The sequence below is a fragment of the Chelonoidis abingdonii genome, chromosome 2 (assembly GCF_003597395.2).
Source record: "Chelonoidis abingdonii isolate Lonesome George chromosome 2, CheloAbing_2.0, whole genome shotgun sequence".
Taxonomy (NCBI): Eukaryota; Metazoa; Chordata; order Testudines; family Testudinidae; genus Chelonoidis; species Chelonoidis abingdonii.
Genome location: NC_133770.1, coordinates 141,664,614 through 141,681,501, shown reverse-complemented (window position 1 = coordinate 141,681,501; position 16,888 = coordinate 141,664,614). Strand labels below are relative to the sequence as shown.

The 16,888-nt window shown below is 41.2% G+C and overlaps 1 protein-coding gene across 1 annotated transcript in view; it reads left to right on the top strand.

Moving 5' to 3' along the window:
- Window positions 1–16,622, top strand: part of MYO10 (myosin X) — a 255,360-nt gene extending 238,738 nt beyond the window's left edge. The window contains exons 33-41 of the mRNA XM_032789754.1: window positions 685–842; window positions 2,117–2,240; window positions 5,320–5,617; window positions 9,667–9,874; window positions 10,567–10,703; window positions 11,787–11,907; window positions 14,959–15,411; window positions 15,827–16,018; window positions 16,394–16,622. Of these exons, the coding sequence (XP_032645645.1) occupies window positions 685–842; window positions 2,117–2,240; window positions 5,320–5,617; window positions 9,667–9,874; window positions 10,567–10,703; window positions 11,787–11,907; window positions 14,959–15,411; window positions 15,827–16,018; window positions 16,394–16,504 (1,802 nt within the window). The 3' untranslated portion in view covers window positions 16,505–16,622. The remainder of the gene's footprint in view (window positions 1–684; window positions 843–2,116; window positions 2,241–5,319; window positions 5,618–9,666; window positions 9,875–10,566; window positions 10,704–11,786; window positions 11,908–14,958; window positions 15,412–15,826; window positions 16,019–16,393) is intronic.
- Window positions 16,623–16,888: the final 266 nt, after the last annotated feature.

Here is a 16,888-nt window from a genome sequence, read left to right as displayed (position 1 = left end):
CTGTGTATCCTGGAGTTTTTTATTCAAACGCTTTGGCATTTCGTGTTCTGTAACGGAGCTGGATACAACAGATTTGTCTCCCCATACAGCGATCAGACCTAGTATCTCCCGTACGGTCTATGCTGGAGCTCTTTTTCGATTTCAGACTGCATCGCCAGCCGTGCTGATCAGAGCTCCACGCTGGGCAAGCAGGAAATGTAATTCAAAAGTTCGCGGGGCTTTTCCTGTTTACCTGCCCGCTGCATCCGAGTTCAGATTGCTGTCCAGAGCGGTCAGTGCTGCACTCTGGGATGCCGCCCGGAGGCCAATAACGTCGATTTCCGTCCACATGAACCCTAATCCGAGTTATCACTATCGAATTTAGCGCTACTCCTCTCGTTTGGGAGGAGTTCCGAAATCGATTTAAGGAGCCGTTTAACTCGATATTAATGATGACGTCGTGTGAACGGATACAGCATTAAATCGGTATATCGGCCATTAAACCGATTTAAAGTCGCAGTGTAGACCTGGCCTTAGTTGCAGACTTTGGGTTCCAGAGAAGTTGCCAGTGAGACTCCAGTGGAGCAGTTTAGCTATGCCTGACATGCAGTTTGTGTCTTAGTAAAACACTGACATCTCTGCTTACATCAGAATAAGCAAAGCCACAAAATGTTTTGTAATAACTAATTTTTACTATTGTCATAGGCTACTGGAATGTAACTGTGTATGGACGCAAGCACTGCTACCGTCTCTATACAAAATTGCTCAATGAGGCCACCCGCTGGTCAAGTGCCATCCAGAATGTGACTGATACAAAAGCACCGATTGATACACCAACCCAGCAGCTTATTCAAGATATTAAGGTAAAAATAAACCTCTGAAGGAGGAGACAGTATATACATTTGGAACCTGAGCCCTTTATGCTCCCTCTGTCATGTGACGTGAAAGGAAATAGAAGCCCAATGACCCAATTTCTAAACAATTAGATGCCTGATATAAACAATCTCAGACACACATACACCATCCAGTAGCTCAAGGAACCTCTCCTTTAACTGTTACAAGAGCAAAAGAACATGGGGTATATCGCCTGTGGCGGGGAAAGAGTCAGGGAAAAGCTACTCTGTATGTATGTTTCCCTTGGAAACTAGTGTAACTTTTGCCATGATAATTTGTGTAACTTAGTACTGCTTAAAGCAGCATTAACTAATGCACTTTGTGATCTCATTGGAGGGGTTACATGCATGGGTTCTCACCATCTCTCCCAGTGGATCTCTGTTGGTCTCACTTCAGCAGATAATGTGGTGGATCTTCAGAAAAGATAAAAATTGCAGGATTCTTCAGAAGGTTTCTAGGGTCCAGGACTGTCTGACTACTTTTCACCAGAGAGAGATTAATTGAAAACCTGATCTTTTTGATCGGAAAACATGTTTTGACATAATTCCATTTTGCAAAAATTTTAGAAAGGTTTTGTTTTCACACCAATGTGAAATGAAAATAAATTTTGAAACCTCAAAATTCTTCCAAAAATGGATTTTCCATCCTCTGCACAGCTCTTTTGATTAGTCTGCAATAAAAGCGTTAAAGTGTGGCTCATTCTGGGCCTCATCTTGGAGGCTGCTGAGCACCCATTGCTCCCTTTGATGCCAGTGGGAACTGGAAATACCAAGCACCTCTCATGATCATTACTTATAGTAGTGTGTTTTAGAGAACAGCTGCTTGATCTTGTCTGTCAAACTCTGAAAACATCTGGCCAGACATTCTTTAAGTAGGGAAACTGGCAGAACTATGAAGTGTACTGGATTTAGGAGAGTCACATATACCATATTCTGCTTTGGGCATAAAAACAAGATGAGAATGCCACTTTGCCATGATACAAGTTTCTACATCTTCAATGTGTAGAAGAATGGCTGGCACTTCTCATACCCTTCTGAAATGATGCCTGACCCCCTGAAGAAAATTCTGCAAGTCAGTTTTTATTCCTGTATCTTTTAGCAACAAGCAATTTTACTAACAGACTTTTTCACATGGTACTGCAGTTTAATAATTTTTTGGACCAATCTGTTCACATGCATCGATCGCTGGATTATCATTCACACTGAACCAGGAATTATGCCTTTTCTTTTTTTAAACCCACCAGGAGAACTGCCTGAACTCTGAGGTTGTTGACCAGATTTATAAGAGAAACCCTATTCTCCGTTACACGCATCATCCACTGCATTCCCCATTACTGCCGTTGCCATATGGGGACATCAATCTAAACCGTAAGTTTTTCAGACATGTAAACTCCCTCTCTTTCCCCCAGGTTACCTACTATACCCTAGGGAGCACAACTTTAGTTTCCCATCAGGGGCTCCACAGAAGCCCTGCCTTGTAAAGGCTGCAGCGGAAATTAGTTAAATAATTTAATCCCATCAACCACCCTGAACACATCTCCTTCCCTCATTATCACTACGCACTTCAGAGCCTCTCTCTTCCTGACTGGAGAGGGGACTGCAGCTGCCTTAAACCACTACAGCCTCCAGTTTAAAACTGTTACATATTTCATCATTTGTGTGGGGAAAACATGGCTATTTTGTGGCTATTTAATTTGAAAAGTCATTGATTTAGATAGATATTGTGAACTTTGATTTCCAAAAAACAGGTGTAATAACCACACCAGCCAAGTCATGTTTTACCTCCAGGTTAGCACCTCATAGACTTTGAACACTGGGACAGAGTCGTTGCACGATGGTTATGAATTTGATTTCCTTAAAAAGATAAACTTAAGTTATTTTAAAACTCATATTGCCTGTCAAAGACAGAAGCCCATCCAGATCAGGACTGTTTTGTGAAGAAAAGATGGCAATCATGGGGCTAAACATCAGGATATCAAATGGCATGTGTGTCAGATTTTCTTCTCATCTTCTCTCAGACCCAAGTTATACCCTGCTGCCCCATGGATTTCCTGGGAGGAGGAAGGGGACCTGCAAGAGGCCCCCCCCCCCTCCCCCCCGATTCTTGTGCAGTGGTAGAACATAGGAGCTGCAGCTCTTCACTCTTTTAAGCTGGCTGTGCATGCAGGAAGAGTAAGCTACACCCCTTGACGAGTATAGCAGTGGGCATGCTCCAGGAAGAACGCTGGCTACTGAGCAATGGTGCTGGAGCACTTTTAAGAGTGGGGGTGCTGAAAGTAGTTTTTACTTCTTACCTCATCCCTCCTCCCCCCTTTACCCCATCCATGCTCCCAATCCCCCAGATCTGGGGCCGGGAGCAGGGCTGTGTCTCTGGGAGGGGGGACCCAGACAGGGGTGAGGGGGCCAACACTGGGGCCACAGATGGGGGCAGGCACGGGGCCCCAGGTGTGGGGCTGGAAGCAGGGTGCCAGGAACGGGGCTGGGAGCAGGGCCCTGCGTGCAGAGCCCCAGGCACGAGGCCAGTGGCCGGGGAGTGGGGCCAGCTGCTGAGACCTGCGCCCCAGGCCGGGGAGTGGAGTCCTGGGCGCAGAGCCGGTGGCCAAGGCCCCGCATAAAACCTGGGGATGCTGCTCCTGAGGTAAGATTCCTGCCAGAGTTGTCCCTAAAATGATGCAGCTTCACATAGCTCCAAATCAGAGATATTTTAAATTTCATTTGAGCCCCAAGTTATTTTCTATAATGATAACACAGTAAAGAAAAGTCAGTCACTCACCACTCATAAAATAGACTGCTACCTATCTTGCCAGAGGGATTAAACCTAACTGTGAATCAAACATAAGGATTAATCATCCATGCAGTGTAGTCCCTCCCGTTCCTCAAACCCAAATTGTATACAGTGCTGTTAGCTGTACTGACTAAGGCCCTCATCAACATTAGGTAATACACAGAGTGATTAATTCATTTTCTTGCATTACAAAGCAATAAAGCATTTAGCTAGTTTGGCTATTAGAGTTTAAGCAATATGCTAATATTATAGAAAAAAATTCCATGTATATTGAAAATGAGTAAATGCAAGAATTCATTAACTAACTTGTGATCTCCACTTAATTTTCCTTATGTTGTTGAAAGAGCAATAGACATTTCAGCAGTACCGATTCTAAGCTGGTCAAAAATTTTCTGACAATGTTTTTATGTTGGAAAATGATGATTCATTTGGGGGAGAAACAATTTTGATAAGGGGACTTCAATATTTTTTATTTCAAAATTTTATATTGTACATTATAATATAAAATGTTAAAGTCAAAATCAAAACAAAATGCTTCAATGGACCTGAAACCATTTTTTTAAATTAATTTCCTTTCATGGGAATTCTGAAATTTTTGTTTTTGTTCAGGTTCAGAATAAAAACAAACTTCAACATGGAATTTTCATTTTATGAGAAATTGTTAGTTTCCACACATTTCTAATAGATTCATAGACTTCAAAGTGAGAAGGGACCACTATGATCATCTGACTAACACAGACCATACAATTCCACCCAGTAATTCCTGCTTCAAGCCCATACTTTTTGGTTGAGCTAGAGCAGGGGTTCTCAACCTCTTTTTCTCTGAGGCCCCACTTGACATGCTATAAAAACTCCAGGGCTCAGCCTGGGGGTAGAGGAGAGAGCGGCTCAGGGCAGGGGCCTTGGGCATAGACATAGTTCTACTTCTATGGGGGGGGCGGCAGCGGGGGCAGGGGCCAGCGGTCCAGGGAAGGAGAGCCACCTCCATCCGCTGACTCACCTCAATAGGCCATCCGCCTGTCTGGGTTGGGGAGAGGAGGGGGCGCAACCAAAAATTAGAACTCAAAGGTGAGGTGCTTAGCTCAGAAAGTTTGAAAACAGCTTAGGTGCAGAGAGAGGGTAGCTAGGGGCTGTGTGCAGGTAGGGGAGTAGCTGGGGCTGTGTGGACACAGAGTGGCTGTGGGTGCAAGGAGATGGGAGGCTAGGGGCTGTGCGCGGGCAAGGGGGGTAGCTTAGTGTACAGGAGGGAGGTAGCTGGGGCTCAGGCCACGTCTATACGACACGCCGTATCGGCGCGTTACAATCTATTGCTCGGGGATCGATATATCGATCCCTGAGCGCGCTTACATCGATTCCGGAACTCCACCAAAACCAACGGAGTTCCGGAATCGACATGGCGAGCCGCGCACATCGATCCCGCGCGGTGAAGACGGGTGAGTACATCGATTTTAGATAATTGATTTCAGCTACGCTATTCTCGTAGCTGAAATTGCGTATCTAAAATCGATTTTCGCGCTTCGTGTAGACCTGGCCTCAGAGTCTGGGTTTCAGCCATGGGGCCCCGCAGCCCCCTTGAAAGGGCTCGTGGACCCCCAGTTGAGAACAGCTGAGCTAGAGCATCTCTTTTATAAGACCTTCTTATGTCTTACTCTCTTTTTGTAGTGCTGAAAGATAAAGGTTACACAACTCTCCAGGATGAAGCCATCAAGATATTTAATTCTCTGCAGCAGCTAGAGTCTATGTCTGATCCCATACCTATAATCCAGGGTATCCTTCAGACGGGGCATGATTTACGACCCCTTCGAGATGAGCTCTACTGTCAGCTCATCAAACAGACTAACAAAGTGCCTAACCCAGGGAGTGTGGGGAATCTGTATAGCTGGCAGATACTCACATGCATGAGTTGCACATTCCTGCCTAGCCGTGGTATCCTCAAGTATCTGAAATTCCATCTCAAAAGGTAAGAGGCTACAAATACTTAGAATATAAAAATACTGTTTTCAGCTCTTTTTCTTCACTTTGTCTCCTCTCTTGGTAATTTTTCATAACAGTTTCCAATAAACAGGTATCTTTTGGGGAAAGGGTTTGGAATCCCTTGAAGTGTACCAAGTATTTCAACCAATGAGTCTAAAATTTAGAGGAAAAGTAATAAAATTCATTTAAAATGTACATGGAATAATTTTAATAGACTTCAATGTTATCTTTTGAAGAATCGGTTAGGACCTCATTGCTGCAAAAACTTACTCATGCGCTTAGCTTTATGCACAGTGCATAGTACTTTTTAAGTGAATGGCACTAATGACAGCATCTAAAGTAATGCATGTGCACAAGTCTTTGCAGGATCAGGGCCTTCTTTTTGTAAACCTGCACAGATCTTGTATTTACTATAAAAACTCTTACCTACAGAAGTAGTCTTAATAGTTTAGAGCAAGAACTCCTGGGTCCTACTCGTGGCTCTCCCACCAACTTGCACATGTCACTTCACCTATTTATGCCAGTGTTTAGTGAGAGAAGATAACAAGAGTGTTATGATGCTTACAGAGATATTATGTTAAAACAAATATTCTTTAAAAACTTTCTTTTCTGCCATTTAAAGTGTTAGTAGTTAACTTTACTATTTAAAAAGGAAACAGTTTTTAAAATTGATTCCCCCCCACACAATTTTTGTTGTCTACTTTATTTTGACAATGAAATAGATTAGTCAATTTCACTCTGGATTATAGTATCATTAGGTTCACTTTTGGTTCTTTTATAGTAGAAAGGTACAAAGTGTCTGGGTCACTGGGAAAGTTATTCCTTTAAAAATAAACAATTTCTGTTGGAATTTAAGTCATGTCAACATTTCTGTTCATGTTTGTATAGGTAGAAATGCGTTTTTTACAAAACCAAAGTTTTGCATCTGAATTGTTTGTGTTGCTTTTAATTTTAAGTGTTCCTTTAGTGTTTGTGAAGCATTTTGAGATCACTGGCTGAAAGATATGAATGCAGATTTATTATTTAAAAACAGTAGTCATTGAATATGAGTATATATTGGCTTGGCAGAATTGGAATTTTGACAGATATGGATGGGTTTTTTAAAAACATTTTTCACAATATTTTAAATGTTCACAGTTGCGCAAAATTATGTGTTTGAAGTTTGTTGTGTTTTTGTCTGATTTGTGTCATTTTAAATTTTCACAGTTGTCGGAAATTATGTTGTGGGGGGGTCAGACAATTATTTTATGAAGGCTAGGACTATAACAGCGTTTAAAAGGGAACTGGATAAATTCATGGTAATTAAGTCCATAAATGGCTATTAGCCAGGATGGGTAAGAAATGGTGTCCCTAGCCTCTGTTTGTCAGAGGATGGAGATGGATGGCAGGAGATAGATCACTTGATCATTACCTGTTAGGTTCACTCTCTCTGGGGCACCTGGCATTGGCCACTGTCAGTAGACAAGATACTGGGCTAGATGGACCTTTGGTCTGACCCAGTATGGCTGTTCTTATCACAGTAAGTGTTAAGATTAAAAAAGCTAAAGCTTTGTAACTTAACACAAAGCACCAACATAATATGTCAAAATATACCAAGTAAATAGTGTTAAATCAAATGCTAAGATGTTCTTAAGTAGCATTTTTCTTACTTTGCCTAGCTCTAAATTTCGATTATAGATGGAAATGGTTTTTGCCAGTTTGTGTGTGTGTATGATGAAATTAGAGAGACAAGGTGGGTGAGGCAATATCTTTTAGTGGACCACCGTCTGTTGGTGAAAGAGACAAATTTTTGAGCTTACACAGAGCCATTCTTCAGGTCTGGGAAAGATACTCAGGCTTTGTCTACACTAGCACTTTTTTCGGCAAAACTTCTGTTAGTCAGGGGTGTGAAAAAAAACACACACACCCGACCAACATAAGTTTCACTGACAAAAGCACGGGTGTGCACGGCACTATGTCGGCAGGAGATGCTCTCCCACTGCCATAGGTACTGCCTTTCGTTGGGGTGGTTTAATTATTCCATCAGGAGAGCTCTCTCCCACTGGCACAGAGCAGGTACACAAGACACCTTTGGTATAGATGTGCCACCGTAAGGTCTGTAGTGTAGATACAGCCTTAGAGTGTCACAGCTAAGTACAAGGTGGAACAGATCATGTAGCATAAGGCGTTAAAACACATTGTAAAACACCATTCAGAGTGAAGTAGTCAGTTAACACCTCTGCAGTGAGGAGGCAAAAATGGGTGGTTGGGAGGGGGGTTATTAGGTTATAGGTTGTTGTAATAAGCCATGAATTCAGTGTCTTTATTATGTCCATGATTTTTAGACTCTAGCAAAGTTATGAACATAAGCTTCCTTTCCCAGACCTGAAGAAAAACTGCATGTAAGCTCAAAAGCTTGTCTTTCACCAAGAGAAGTTAGTTCTTTAAAAGTTATTACCTCACCTCCTTGTCTCTCTAATATCCTAGGACCAACATGACTACAACACTGCAAACTATGGTGAAACTGACATTTACTGATAAAAATCTAATCTTTCTAAGTCTATGTATATGGTACAAAGAGTGAAGACTTATCTGTAAATCTAGAACAAATGTTTAAAACTTGTTTGATGTAGAATTGAACAACCACAGGTATGGCCATGGTTCAGACTTTTGTGCTGTACTGCTGCACGTTTAAAGGAAATCAGGTTACTTCCTGAATCCAAACTATTTTATAACACAAGATAAATCCTCCAGTTTTCTTAAAACGAGAATCTGAATTTGTGTTTCATGTAACTGAGTTTTTCCTTTGTAGGCCAGTTGTAGAATATCGGTGCATAAGAATACCATAGTATAGTTGTAATCCTATAAACAGTACTTCCATGTGCACATGGGTATGTCTACACTGCAGCTGGAGGAGTAACTTTCAGCTTAGGTAGATTTACACACACTAGCTTTGATTGAGCTAGCATGCTAAAAATAGCAGGGTAGTCCTGGGAGGTTAGGTAGCGAGAGTCTCAGATGGGATTGTTGTACTCGGGCAGCTAGCCTCTCCCACCACCCTTGCAGGAGCTGCTTTTCTGCTATTTTTAGTACAGTAGCTCAATCAAATCTACCAAACGTACATCTGCCCAAGCTGGAAATTGCATCTCCAGTGTAGACGTACCCCCTGATTTGGGGATCTCGTAGCCCTTTTCACATATCAATGAATTAAGCCTCACAATGCCCCTGTGAGGAAGGTGGTATTAGATCTGTTTTACAGATGGGGAGAGCATGGAATCTCTCCATGCTTCAAGTTGTCTAAGATTATCAAGGCCCAGCCTCTGCGATGGTTACGTTGTTGAGCACTTACCCAAATTGTCCCATTCAGGTCCATTGATTTACTTGTGTGAGTAGATACTCACCAACATGAGTAACTGTTAAACGGTATAACCCAGCTGGGAGGAGACACCAGGAGTCCTGACCCCCACTACTCTAGCTGGTAAACTACATTCCCTCCCTACTGCCACTATTGCAACTTTGAGAGTCAGGACACATTTTGTTGGGCATTTTTCTTGCTTTTGATTCTTTTTGGGAGGGGAAATATTCTGAGCAAAATAGAACATATTAAGGCTATGTCTTCACTGTCAAAAAGGTTTGGCTTTACAGTAAGATCACTAATGTGATGGTTATCTTGCTATAAAGTCCTAGTGGAAACAAGGCACCTGTAGTTTTTATCAAGAGGGAGCTGGGCAAGATCAACACTAATACCCTCCCGTACCTTCCACTGCTGCAATGGTTGATCTCCCCTAACTTTCCTGGTGATGTAAACTATAGTGCTTGGTCTCCACTAGGATTTTCACATTAGGATAGTAGCTAACATGCATTAGTTGTCATGCAGGGGGTTTAGCAGGGAAGACAAGCTTCAGCATGTCACTACACAACTGTGCAGACCTGTACTAACCACTGGGACACTGTGTGTTCACCGCCTCAGTGTCATTTAGTCAAGGAGCTCCTGGTGCTCCCCACAGATCTTTCATTTTATCAGCAGGTGATTTAAGTTCAGTGTTTGTGTCACAGGGCTCGTGACCAGTTTCCAGGAACCGAAATGGAAAAATATGCTCTCTTCACCTACGAATCTCTCAAAAAAACCAAATGCAGAGAATTTGTGCCATCGCGGGATGAAATAGAAGCCCTGATCAGAAGACAAGAAATGACATCTACAGTTTATTGCCATGGTGGTGGCTCCTGTAAAATCACAATCAACTCCCATACCACAGCTGGAGAGGTGAGAAGAGGTAGTGACAGAGCAGGGCCTCATAGGGATAAGTGTTAAATCTTCTTGTGGACACTACAATTTTAGCCATTAATTCTCACTGAAACTCTGGAGGTGCTGAGGCATTTTAGGCTCCACATTGGGCCCAGCTGATGAAGATTATCAGCATCTCTGTTCAGTGGAGGTGAAATTTCAAGGTTTGTTCAAGGAGGCACCGATAAGACCTCTGCTTAGGAAACTATCTTTTCACTGGAGAGTCTTGGTGACCATTGATCTGCATCAAATCTGGTTTTGGGAAAGATACCTAGCAAGAATGTGAAGAAGTAACCCTGGTACTATCCAGACTTAATAGGAGTTATTCCACTATACCCAGGGTGTAGATGAGAGCATATATGTCCCCATGCCTGGAAAAATTCAGCCCAAATTTTGATACTTCAGAAATTTGAGTTTGGAAAATTAGGGCATTAACTGTTGCATGCTGCCATGTACCTGCTACAATTCAATAATGTCTATCGCAAAAGGAGGAGCAACTGAAAATAGATAAGTGTTTGGAGAAAACCATTGTTAAATCATTCTAGACAGTAGCTTGGCCACTTTTTTGCCCTAAAATGACTCCTACCTTGTCTTAATTTTCCTTAGACTTAATTACCCTCTAAGGTACTAACTTTTTTGTTATGGTTTTGTTGTTGTGCTTTTTTCATTAGGTTGTTGAAAAGTTAATTCGAGGCTTAGCCATGGAGGATAGCAGAAATATGTTTGCCTTGTTTGAATACAATGGAACTACTGATAAAGCAATTGAAAGCAGGACCATTGTGGCTGATATCTTGGCAAAGTTTGAAAAGTGAGTCTCTTTCTCTGTGCTAATAAGCAGCAATTAAAAAAGAAAACTTCCTAACATCAGCAGTATGCTCAATTCTCCCTTTCTTTAGACTTGTTAGTGGTGAGGCAGCATATACAACTGCATTCCACATACTGCTATTTCTGAAACAATAGCATCTTTTTTAGAATGACTAATGAAGTGCTTGTAAACTTGATTTCCTCAGTCTCATGACAATGAAATACAAATTTTCCATCATAGTGGTTTTTGCATTCTGTTGTTTCTCTGTCTTTGTCTCCTAACATCCCATTCTCCTCCCGCCTCCCACCCCAGTTATGTCTATGCTAGCCTGTTCTTCTCTAAAATTTCCCACCATTACCGTGGTGCAGCTCCATGGGTGAGAGCAGTGCCAGAAGCAACAATATCAACAGGATTCCAGGCAGTCACTGCTATCTGAATCACTGTGTCATTTAACCTTGCTCAGAGCAGATGCTTAAGACATTAGTGTTCCCAAATTGCTACTGCCAATGATAGCAATGGTGGGAGATTTTAGGAAAAACTCACTAGTGTAATTCAATGCTTAAATCCATATTTCTCTCCTTTTCTCTCATCTAAGGCTACTGTGCTCGGTGTTCCACTACTTCTAAATCCAGTTATAATAAAAATATTTGCAGCACTTCCTCCAGAGATTCCCTACCTTTCAGTTGTCATTAGCCAATCAGACTTTCTGATATCATTGGTGCTTTTCTCTTATTACACATTGTTCAAAAATTTGTTCATTAGATTATTGATGATTTGTGGTGGAAACAGTTGCCTCAAATCAGAACCAACATTTGTAATACCGGAGTCTTTTTGTAGCCTAACAGATTTACAACCATGAGCAAAATCATCTTTTTAAAGCAAATTGAAAATACTGGGCCAAATTCTTGATCTGTTACTCTGGTGTAACTCAAAAATAATTCCACCGATGTTACCGAGTTACTCCAGATTTATATTGGGTATATGACAGAGCAGAATTTGGTTGCTGTCTTGTTTGGAATTTTCAATATTTGTTAATTTAGAGAATAGTTCTGGTCACTGATATCTGCTCCAAACTTCTGTTTCTAGGCTTGCTGCCACTTCAGAAGCTGGGGACATGTCATGGAAGTTCTACTTCAAGCTTTACTGCTTCCTGGACACACAAAATGTGCCGAAAGACAGTGTGGAATTCGCATTTATGTTCGAGCAGGTAAAGAATGGGGGAAATGAGATTGATTTTCTTTCGGAGAGACAAGGAGGACAGGAGATCAAGGCAACAGAAACAAATGCTTAACATGCCAGATGGGAAAGGACTGTGCATTCCCAGAGAAGATTGCTTAGAACAGGAGGTTTCCCATATTAAGTTTTAGGGCTAAATTCAGAGATGAGTCTAAGATAGTGCAGTTTACACATTGTTTTCCCCCCGCTTTGCTTGTACACTGCAGCAGCTTAGACTACTTTGCGCATCCTAGTCTCTCACCAGTACCATTATGTTATCTACACCCTCCCTTACACATCCCATTTGAATTTGGCTCACTGCATCTAAACTAGCATAATTTACACACCTAGAGGTCAGAAGAGAAGGATATAACATTAAAAGCAGTTGGCAGGAGCTATAAACATACTGGTCAAAATAACCTCCTTGTCCTTTCTATAAAGGTAAGTCTTCCAGCTTCTCAGTATGCAAGTCACGCTAGTTTAGACACCTTTGGATTTCCTTAGTCTACACTTATTTTATACATCTAATCTGAAGAACTAATAAATATTTGGAACCAAGTCCTCAGATGGTATAAACTGGCTAGCTCCATTTATTTCAATGGAGCTACACCAGTTTACACCAGCTGAAGACCACCTGGTCTTCATGATCAGTTACAACTCCTTACGCTTCACCTCTGAATTTGGCCCCTAGGTTTGTGACCTTTTTTCTTCCTAAACCCCTTCGTTGTTAAGTCAACATCATAACTCCATCCCCCAGGGATGGGAACCTGGATTTGCATCCATATATGCTCTTAAGTCGGCACAAGAAACATAAAAGGTAAATAGAAAAGGGAACAGTGAGTTTCTACAGAAATACATAAGGATTGGTTTTTTCTTTTTCTTTTTTTTAAATTCCAAGACTTATACTGACAACTGCAGACAACTAATAGCTCTTGCATTTTTCAGCAGTAGATTTAGAGTTTAATAAACTCGGTAATAAGCAATCAGTCTGGTTCCCCCTGTACCCATCACATCATTGTGATAAGTAATGAATGTGCTCTGCTCACCCTAGAATGGGGTTTATTATTGCAAAAGGACAAAACTGGTAATAAACTAAATGGATTTGTGGGAGTAAATTCATCTTAAAATAAATATTGACAGGAAACAGTTTGTTTTGCTTGATAACAAGCCCTCTATTATGCCAGCAAAGATTCTCACTGTTGGGATTTATTATTGCAGAAGGTTTTAGCTGTTGTTTCATTTTGTGCCACACTGTGAAGGACTAAGGAAAACGCTTAAGTAGGCTGTCATCTTCTCTGTCTAGTGACCACTTTAAAATGTCCCCAAGGTTTCCTGAATAAGTATGTTTGACCTTTTGTTCCTTCTGTTGACCTAGCATGGTCTGCAGTAGCTAGGTCAACTTTACTTTTTAGTTAAGACCTGGCTTAAGTATCCACATTAGACACAGTCCTTCTGGTCTACTTGGGTGCCTCCCTTCAGAGCTGATCAACACACTCCTTAATTACTACTCCTTGTTTACTCCACTGTCTGCACTGATCTCAGAAGCTGAACAGGCTACCACTGCAGTACTCCAAGCCCCTGCCGATCTAGAGAGATATTGTTAGGCATTGAACAGCCAAGCAGTTTTTTTTATATGAAACTTGAACAGAATCATTAAGAAAATCTTTTACATAATATAACCTAGAAGAGCTGTGGAGCACTGAAGTGCTGTCTTCTGAAATATTACATTGTGGTATAGAGCTGAACTGCAGACATGTGCTTGCAGAGTTTGCAATTCAAATGAGTGCAATTATATGAAGGCAATTTCCTCAAAGAATCTGCCTCGTCGCTGTCTTATGGCAAGGCTCACTCAAGCACTCTGTGTATATTGATAGGAACAATAGTAATCCAGCTAGAAAGCATAGAGCATTCAATCACTAAAATGAACTTCATGGATATATCTTAAGGATGTGATTAATTGTGGTGGTTTCAGCCATGCTGCTCCCTTTTTTATTCGCTGCATGGGTTTGCTGCCAAGTAATTGGTATTATATTATCAGTTAAAAATCAGGGTCTCCACTTTTGAATTTTAGTGTCTCTAAACCTCTGAACTGTTTTAACATCTAAAGTTAACCCTTACAGTGAAGACACTTCTTTGACACTAAGGTGCTTCTTCACTATTTAACTCCTCTGCACACGTGCACACACGCAGCCTCAATCCAACTATTCATTTCTTTCCCTCCCCTCTTTTCCCCCAGTACACCTGGTTAGACAATCAGGTTTTTTTTTTTCCTTCATGGAAAATTTTGACCAAAAAAGTATATCATTAAAAATTTTCCACAGAAAAAATTGACTTTTCAGGAAAAAAAATAATTGAAAACTTTTGGCTGAAAATTTCAATTCAGAAATATCACCACAGTGGCAATGAGTTGTAGTTTGGCTTCCTCTTGCCCTCATGCTCCTTTTATGGGCTAGACTACATCTCTCACAGTGCACCATGATCTTTCTTTTCGATGAGCTAGTACAGTGCATCGTGGAAGATGGCAGCCCGACACATAGAGGAGAACCAGGACATGAGTCACCTGAACTATAACTCCCATAAGGCACCAGAGGAGCATTTCCAAATTGAAAGTTTCTGATTTTTTGATGGTCAACAAAAAGCAGACACTTTTCACAAATTTCATTTTGTCAAAAAAAGTTTTCTTATCAAACCGGTTGATGGAAATTTTTCAGCCAGCCCTGTAACCCAGATTAATTTCTTCTCCCCCATTGCTGCCACCGCTACTGCTGCCTGGTTGCCTCTCTGACCCCACTATATTCCCCACTGATCTCTTGCTGTTCTTGGCTTGATAGTCCAATTAAGAAGGCACTTTGAGATACTTTCCATTCACGATTCCTGACCTACCCTCCCTCTCTAGTCTGCTAGAGACAGTCTCTCAAATCCCTATACTAGCTCTCTAAATCTGCTCCTAGGAAGAAGCCAGTTTGCAGGTATTATCTAGTTTCCAAAGAGTTGAGTCCTACTACCTGTGTGTAAAGCTAGCCCTCTTCTTACTTTCCATTAGGCTCATGAAGCAGTGATTAAAGGACACTACCCTGCTCCTGAAGAAACCCTCCAGGTCCTTGCTGCCTTGCGACTCCAATATCTACAAGGAGACTACAGTCTGCATACCACGATACCAGCAGTAGAAGAAGTCTATCCCTTACAAAGGCTGAAGTCTCGTATTACACAATCTACTAAAATGTTTACCCCTGCAGAGAGGATTGAGAGGAAGCGAGCCAGCTTTCTTGAAGGAACGCTGAGGAGGAGTTTCCGCAGTGGCTCCATCAGCAAACAGAAGATGGAGGAGGAGCAGATGCTGGATATGTGGATCAACGAGGAAGTCTCAGCTGCAAGGACTAGTGTTATCGACAAGTGGAAAAAACTGCAGGGAATGAACCAGGAACAAGCTATGGCCAAGTACATGTATTTGATTAAGGAATGGCCTGGCTATGGGTCAGCACTCTTTGATGTGGAGGTGAGCAACACAATAGGCACTGGTGAACTGCTACTATTCTGGGCAATGAGCTTGATGCCAAAGTGTCCCCACTGAATGTGACAGTATATTATTTCAATGAATATTACTATTTTTCTCTTGGAGGGAGAGAAGGCTGGCAATAATATGGAGTATTTAGTTAAAAGGCACTCTAGTTATAATGCCCAATGTAGACATTTATATTTGTCTATTCATGAACCATAATATTTTTCTACAAGATCAAATAACTGTCTCCTATAAAAAAGTTGGCAGGATGGAGAATAGAAAATATTGTACAGAACATAATATTGTACTTAAACTGTGATTTAGGGTGCACAGAAGGCGACCTCAGTGCTAAGTGTTCCCGCCCACCACCCAGGTTTTCCTGAATGTTCATTTATACTCTTTCCTTCACTAGTGTAAAGAAGGGGGCTTCCCACAAGAACTCTGGTTGGGAGTCAGTGCTGATGCAGTTTCTGTCTACAAGCGTGGGGAAGGCAGGCCTTTAGAAGTGTTCCAGTATGAACACATCTTGTCCTTTGGGGCACCACTTGCCAACACCTACAAGATTGTGGTGGATGAGAGAGAACTGCTTTTTGAGACCAGTAAGGTAAGTAAAGAGCAAGAGGAATTTTAATATGCTCTTCTTGTTAATTTCATCTCTTATTAACTAGCACTCATTTTTCCAGGTAATACTTCTAGGTCAGTTTTTAAAGGTTTAAATACCATTTTGTAGATCTTCATCTAAAACTGACAATTGTTGTTAAAAATCAATATAAGTAATTGTTGTTCTGTAGCAGAGACATAAAATAGAGGCAAAGTAGGAATTGGGTAGAAGCTACTAAGTTTCTAAGTATTTGTGTTAACTTACAGTAAGGGTTTTTTGTAAGTGGTTAGATGATGGAAGTCAGACTGCTATTTTATGTGCCGAGATGCATTACTGTATCACATTAAAAGGTTTGGGTTATTTTTACTCTCTTGGCAGGTGGTTGACATCGCAAAACTGATGAAAGCTTATATCAGTATGATTGTGAAAAAACGTTACAGCACCTCTCGATCAGTGAGTAGCCACGGGAGTCAAAGCAGCTCCAGGTGAAAACAGAACCAGTCTCACTGTGCCATTACTATCAAAACATATCACTGCTGGCCTAGAAATACTGATCAAATTTGTCAATGAGCTACCCAAGAAACAGAATTTAGGGGAAATCGTCAAAGTTTTTTTTTTTTCAGGAGGCCTTTGTAAAATATCGACTTAAATAGTCATATACTAAAAACAGTTGGCTAACATTCTTCAAAATTTCCAAAGCTTTATTACTTTTAGTTGACATACTGTATGCCTTAATACACTGCCATCCAAGCAGTAAGAAGTGCCTTAAAACCAACTTGCATTTACATAAATCGTGGTGTTGAGCGGGATGTGCTTTTTCCCCCGCTTCAGAATACGAAGAAAAGATGGAAGAGGAATTAATTGATCCATAAT